General features: G+C 37.8%; 1 protein-coding gene across 1 annotated transcript in view; it reads right to left on the bottom strand.

The window, feature by feature from the left end:
• Positions 1 to 102: 102 nt before the first annotated feature.
• The window catches only part of LOC107565509 (gastrula zinc finger protein XlCGF8.2DB-like), a 15,508-nt gene continuing 8,688 nt past the window's right edge, over positions 103 to 6,922 (bottom strand). The window contains exon 2 of the mRNA XM_016250752.1: positions 103 to 2,266. Coding sequence (XP_016106238.1) covers positions 1,283 to 2,266 — 984 coding nt within the window. The 3' untranslated portion in view covers positions 103 to 1,282. The remainder of the gene's footprint in view (positions 2,267 to 6,922) is intronic.

Below are 6,922 nucleotides of genomic sequence, written 5' to 3'. Positions count from 1 at the left end.
CTGAGTGGCTGTAATAAAGGCTTTACCACAATCTGCGCACAAATAGTTTTTCACACCAGAGTGATGCCGCACTGATGGCACTGGAATGGTTTCTCTCCCGTGTGGGTTCTCTCATGGTTTCGCAGGCCTCTGAACTGTAACGGTTCTGAATATCATCAGCACAACAGTGATAATGAAAACCATAATGGCGAATAATATGTCCAAGGGGCATAATGTAAATAATAAACAGTAATGGGCCGAGAACAGAGCCCTGGGGAACACCCTGTCTAAGTAAAGCAGTGGAGGAGTTATAATTGTTTATAGCAATGTAGTATTGTCTATTTGTAAGATAGGAAGAGAACCAGGATAACAGGATAGAGTGAAACAATAATCACAAAAAAAGGTAGCACTTTTTAATGCCTTGAGCTCTTGAGCTCTTGTTTCTTCAGTCATATCGACTTTAATTTTGGGCAATGCTTCTTTCTGTGCTGCTCTATAATATCTGAATCTCTTGCCGCACTGATGGCACTGGAATGGTTTCTCTCCCGTGTGGGTTCTCTCATGGTTTCGCAGGCCTCTGAACTGTAACGGTTCTGAATATCATCAGCACAACAGTGATAATGAAAACCATAATGGCGAATAATATGTCCAAGGGGCATAATGTAAATAATAAACAGTAATGGGCCGAGAACAGAGCCCTGGGGAACACCCTGTCTAAGTAAAGCAGTGGAGGAGTTATAATTGTTTATAGCAATGTAGTATTGTCTATTTGTAAGATAGGAAGAGAACCAGGATAACAGGATAGAGTGAAACAATAATCACAAAAAAAGGTAGCACTTTTTAATGCCTTGAGCTCTTGAGCTCTTGTTTCTTCAGTCATATCGACTTTAATTTTGGGCAATGCTTCTTTCTGTGCTGCTCTATAATATCTGAATCTCTTGCCGCACTGATGGCACTGGAATGGTTTCTCTCCCGTGTGGGTTCTCTCATGGTTTCGCAGGCCTCTGAACTGTAACGGTTCTGAATATCATCAGCACAACAGTGATAATGAAAACCATAATGGCGAATAATATGTCCAAGGGGCATAATGTAAATAATAAACAGTAATGGGCCGAGAACAGAGCCCTGGGGAACACCCTGTCTAAGTAAAGCAGTGGAGGAGTTATAATTGTTTATAGCAATGTAGTATTGTCTATTTGTAAGATAGGAAGAGAACCAGGATAACAGGATAGAGTGAAACAATAATCACAAAAAAAGGTAGCACTTTTTAATGCCTAGAGCTCTTGAGCTCTTGTTTCTTCAGTCATATCGACTTTAATTTTGGGCAGTGCTTCTTTCTGTGCATCTGTGCTGCTCTATAATGTCTGAATGTCTTGCCGCACTGATGGCACTGGAATGGTTTCTCTCCAGTGTGGATTCTCTCATGGTCTTGCAGGCCTCCTAACTGTCCAAAACTCTTCTCACAATGCGAGCACTTGTAAGGTTTTTCTCCAGTATGGATCCTGCGGTGCACTTTCAGCTGAGTGGCTGTAATAAAGGCTTTACCACAATCTGCGCACAAATAGTTTTTCACACCAGAGTGGAGTTTTAGATGTTCTTTAAAACAGCCCCGCCATAAAAACCTCTTTCCACAAACACAACACAAGTAAGGCTTCTCTTTTGTGTGAGTTTTAATGTGGGCCTTTAGGTCTGATTCCAGAACAAACCTCTTATCGCACTGATCACACTTAAATGGCTTTTCTCCGGAGTGAAGGAGCTTATGAACTCTGAAAGCATTTGTCCATTTGAAACTCTTTCCGCACTGATCACATGTGTAAGGCTTCTCTCCGGTGTGAATTCGTGAGTGAGTATGAAGGTGGGTTTTAGTTGAAAAACACTTCTCACAATGAGGACATGAGAAAGGCTTTTCTCCACTGTGAACTCTCATGTGACGACTGAAGAGGTCTTTACGTCTGAAACTCGTTTCACACTGAGGGCACTTGAACGGTTTCTCATTACTGTGAGACCTTAAGTGAGTGCCAAGCGTTCCTTGACTTATAAAGCTCTTTCCACACTGCTGACACACATACGGCTTCTCTCCGGTGTGAATCCTTATGTGAATCTTAAAGCCTCCTCTACGTAAGAAACTCTTTCCACACTGAGGGCATGTGAAGGGTTTCTCTCCGGTGTGAATTCTCATGTGTTCTTTGAGGTTTCTTTTACTTGTGAAGCTCTTTCCACACTGATGGCATGTATCATCATCATTCTCCTCTTTAATAAACTCCATCTTTACATCACAGCACCAGATCTGAAAAAAAGAGATTATTTTATACATTTAATTCCAGTTTAACTTTATTGAACAATACATTTTAAAACTTAAATGACCACTGCGTCTGAAACTGGGTAAAAAAGCAGAGCTACTGTATAATAAAGTAACTCCAAACACAGCAGGGTTACTCGCCAGTTTTCTAATCTAATACCCAGTGTGTCAAAACAACACACAACCTAGTAATACATCAATACTAGCCCATCCTCTCAAAGGCTAACGACAAAATATAACTTTTAAAACACGAGCTTCAAAAACATTTAACAAAGTAATCTCCCTAAGTTCATGAGTCAAACAGTTCCAAAGCCTTGGGCCCGCAACAGCAAAAGCCTGATCCCCTTTTAACTTTAAATGAGTTCGAGGAACAGCAAGTAATGACTTATTGCTTGATCTTAAAAACCTAGGTGCTTGGTGAAGAGCAATAAGCCATCCCATGCACTGCTCTAAAAACATATAGCAGAATTTAATATTTTATGGTGAAGTCCACTGGTAGCCACTTAAGAGAAGCCAAAATAGGAGAAATATGATGACTTTTCTTAGTTGCACTAACTGCAAACGTGATATAGTGGTCTGACAGGAGCAGGACCCCACAAACAAAACATTGCAATAGTCAAGGCGAGACAGAACAAAGGCATTAATAACCTTCTCTTAATCTTTTCTCGACAGTATAGACTTTAATCGAGCAATAGATCTGGAAGAAGCAACTCTTAACCACAGCATTAATCTGCTTATCAAGTTTCAGTTCTGGGTCAAGCACAACACCTAGATTCTTTACTTGGTCATGGCAGTAGTCTGACCATGTGCCTAAACATGAGGCAATATCTGTGCATCCTCTGGCAGGGCCAAAAAGCATAATCTCAGTTTTACTTTGGTTTAGTTGAACCAAATTACGAGTCACCCAGCTTAACCTCCTCCAGACATGCCAAAAGTAAATTAGCACCACAATGCTCTACTGATTTCAAAGGGAGATACATTTGTGCATCGTCGGCATTAGGGTGGAACATTTCCAGTAAATTTTGGAAACATTGCAGAAATTTTGGAGGAAATTGTCCAGGATTTTTGTGGAATATTCCAGGAATTTTTGGAAAGTTTCCAGAAATTTTCCACCCCTTTGCAACCATAGTCGGCATACAAGTATTTTTTAAAAATCGAACCCAGAGGCAACATGCATAAAGAAAATAAGATAGAGCCAACAACAGAACCCTGAGGTGAATAAAAATAAATAAATAAATGATTAAGAACATTAATTAAATGGTTTAACCATTCTGCAATGCAAACTGGAGATAAGCTGCTAAATTGTAGCTAGTTTGATAGCGACAGAACTCATAAAGACCTCCCTCTTTTTGCTTTCTTTCTTGCTGCATTAAAGATTAAATTGTTTAAGTTCTGTTTTCGCACAAGCACAGTGAGGGAAAAGCACTAAGTTATCGGTTCGTAGCTCTGATTCAACTGTGCGATACTCGCGAGGGGCGACCAAAATTTCGGACATGTCAGAAATTCATCCAATTGTACAATTGCCAGTCGCTACTAATTTCTCGTTTCCCTACACTACACGAACACTGCACGACAAACGACAAAGCTGAAATTTGCCCCGTCTAAAAAAAAGGGTTGCATGAGTCAGAATTCGGCTCAAAATTCGACGATAATCGCACAGTGCATGCCCTGCTTAAAGTATGACAGGACTGAAACGGTGATGTAGCCTGTTCACAAAGAGAGTGCTATTCACAAAACATTCAAGAAACAGAATGGATTAGTAAATCTTGCGCACATTACTTAAAACGAGGTAACACATTTTGGAAATCGCTAAATTGTACTACACTGAATCCAGTTAATTATATATTTACTTAGATTTTGCTTCAAAATGTATTTCATTTGAAACGTCTCTATAAAAAATAGGGGGGAAAAAATCTTCGCTTACAGGCAAAAAGAAGTTCCATATAGACCTTTTCAGGACGGCGCTCGCTGTCTTGTGTATTCGAATAGTTGATGGGCATTATTGACTTCCGTAGTAGGAAAAAATACTATGCAAGTCAATGGTGCCCATCAACTGTTTGGATACTAAGATTTTTCAAAATGTCTTCTTTTGTGTTCAACAGAAGAAAGAAACGCACTCAGGGTTGGAACAAGTGGAGGGTGAGTAAATGATGACAGAATTTTCATTCTGGAAGTGAACTTATCCTTTAAGAGCAATCATGTTGTCTGTTTCGCAGTGCAGAGATGGATTTTGTTGATACGGATTTAATTTGATTGTTAAAAGCCATATATTATTGTATTCTTCTAACAGAATTTACTGATTAAATCTAAGAAATTGACATTAAGAGATCATGCCTAAATCTAACAAGGTTAGAAAAGGGGGCAAGATTCTTCCAGTAAAGTACTTTTACATAAAAGTTCATTTCACACTGCTGTAACCTGACCAACGCACAGAATATGAATATGGGCCTAAACTAGCTCTAAACAATTTGTATTCGTACTTGTGAATTACCTTGATGTTACGTAATTTTAGGTAGCCATCTAATCAGCATAGATAGTAGGGAAAGTTAATAGGCCTATAGGGAAAGTTCCTAATACCACATTAAGCGTATTGGGTAATTTACAGTTCTAAGATAGGGGCGTGTAGTTGATTCAGCTCCAGCCTGGCAAACAAAGCAAGGAGTGAATCCACTAAACTCTTAAGAATTACAAAAAAAAAAAAAAAAAAGAAATTATGATGAAAAGAAATCTTTAAATGCCCTCTAACACCCGCACTAATGACCCTCTGCAGTTTCCAGCACTGAGCCCACTTTAACTGCTAGACATTAAAATTACTCACAAGATCACAGGACTGAACAGTTTGAATTGTTGTTGTCTTCTGCTTCTACTTCTTCTTCTATGGATTGTGTTGTTATTAGCAGTGAGCAGACACTTAGGATGAATTACCGCCACCTGCTGGACTGGAGGATGGAGCTTCAACGCGCAGGGAACAGAGCTTAAAGTGTTGCTACCACTGTACTGATCTATAGATTTAATAAAGTAAACTTGCTTATGTCTGACTGGTTGTATTATGGTATATTACATTAAAACAGTCTCAGGTGAATGAATATAATAATTAAAGCGTGTTTGACGCTGCAGTTGGGAACTAGTTTGACACTTGCTAGGAACATCTCAGTAGTTTGATTTAATTAAAAGATTGTGAAAATGCTACATAATACATTTGTTTGACAAAATGCCAACCATTATACAGAGAGGGATAACGTGTTGCTGTTCACACAGAACGTGTGTTTCCGTTCCACTGCCCTGCTTTTACTGTGTTTGCTTGATCAATTTTCACTGTTTGATTATGACTGAAGCCAGTGTTGTTGCTGTAGTAAATTTGTGTGTTTGATTTTAATTTCCCATTTTGAGTAAAAAAAAAACGGGGGCACAGAACCCAACACTAACCCAAACGGACAAAGGCCTTCAAAATTTTCCATTTTTGATTCATTGCTGGGTTGGCAAAATTACCCAAATTGGGCTGTTTTTAACCCATGTGTATCATCTTAAAATGAAAAAATTACTGCAAAATTATGTCTTAGATTAGTCTTTTTACGCGTTGCATTGCATTGCGCCGCGTAAACATAAAACCATGTCTGCATTTGTGATCGGAGAAATGACAAACAACAAGTGCTACTCTACACTGCTCAAAACTCTCGTTATAAAAAAAATAATTGTATAATAGTTGTAATCGTATAAGTAATAATTTTGACATTTTCAAAAGCTGATTTCCTTTTTTTTATTTATTATTTAGAATATGTATAACTCATTATTGTACTTCTTTAATGTTGTCATTATGGGGTATTGTTTGCAGAATTTTGAGGAAAATAATGAAATTAATCCATTTTGGAATAAGGCTGTAACATAACATAAAATGTGGAAAAGGTGAAGCACTGTGAATAGTTTCCGGATGCACTGTATCATCCAGTCATGAATTGATATTGTTTCACATTTTAATATATTAAGTTTAAGACCAGAGGCACATGAAAATTGTTCAGCTAGATCTAAATGAATTCGGAAAATAGGAGATTTCTTGTTATGCCCCAGTAGTCGACGAGTCTTTTAACTTCTCTTTTTTTCAAAAGTTTTGACAACTTCAGTTTACTGGTGTTCATTCTATATTTTATTGTAATGCATTTTTCAACATTAATGTTCTTAAGTTTTTTAATTATAATATTTTAATTATCGCCATGAACGGACACGCCCTGCCATACATCTACACGATATTATGAGATATGATGAAAATAAAATGGCATCGAAACTTTTCTTAAGACAGTTCCTTCCAGTCAGTTTGAAGGTTATGAAGAATGACTCTGTTTCAGTGCTCATGGTGGAATAATTGTTTTAATAAAAAGGTCCATATTAAACATTCATATAATTACAGTAATACAAGTGCAGGAACAATCATAAATACTTAACCACGTTATTTTCTTTCTACAAACAACTTGGGTAACTTGAAAATGTAAAATAACAAATAACAATAAAACAAGGGCAATAATAGAGCACTGATTAATTGTTGAGCTCTTAAGGTCTTGTTTCTCCATTCATATTGACTTGGATTTTGCTTTTGGGCAGTGCTTATTTCTGTGCATCTGTGCTGCTCTATAATGTCTGAATGTCTTGCCG

Source organism: Sinocyclocheilus grahami, unplaced genomic scaffold (assembly GCF_001515645.1).
Source record: "Sinocyclocheilus grahami isolate Dianchi unplaced genomic scaffold, SAMN03320097.WGS_v1.1 scaffold1006.1, whole genome shotgun sequence".
NCBI classification, from domain to species: domain Eukaryota; kingdom Metazoa; phylum Chordata; class Actinopteri; order Cypriniformes; family Cyprinidae; genus Sinocyclocheilus; species Sinocyclocheilus grahami.
Note: the sequence above shows the minus strand (reverse complement) of the source record. Positions and strands in the feature narration are given on the sequence as shown.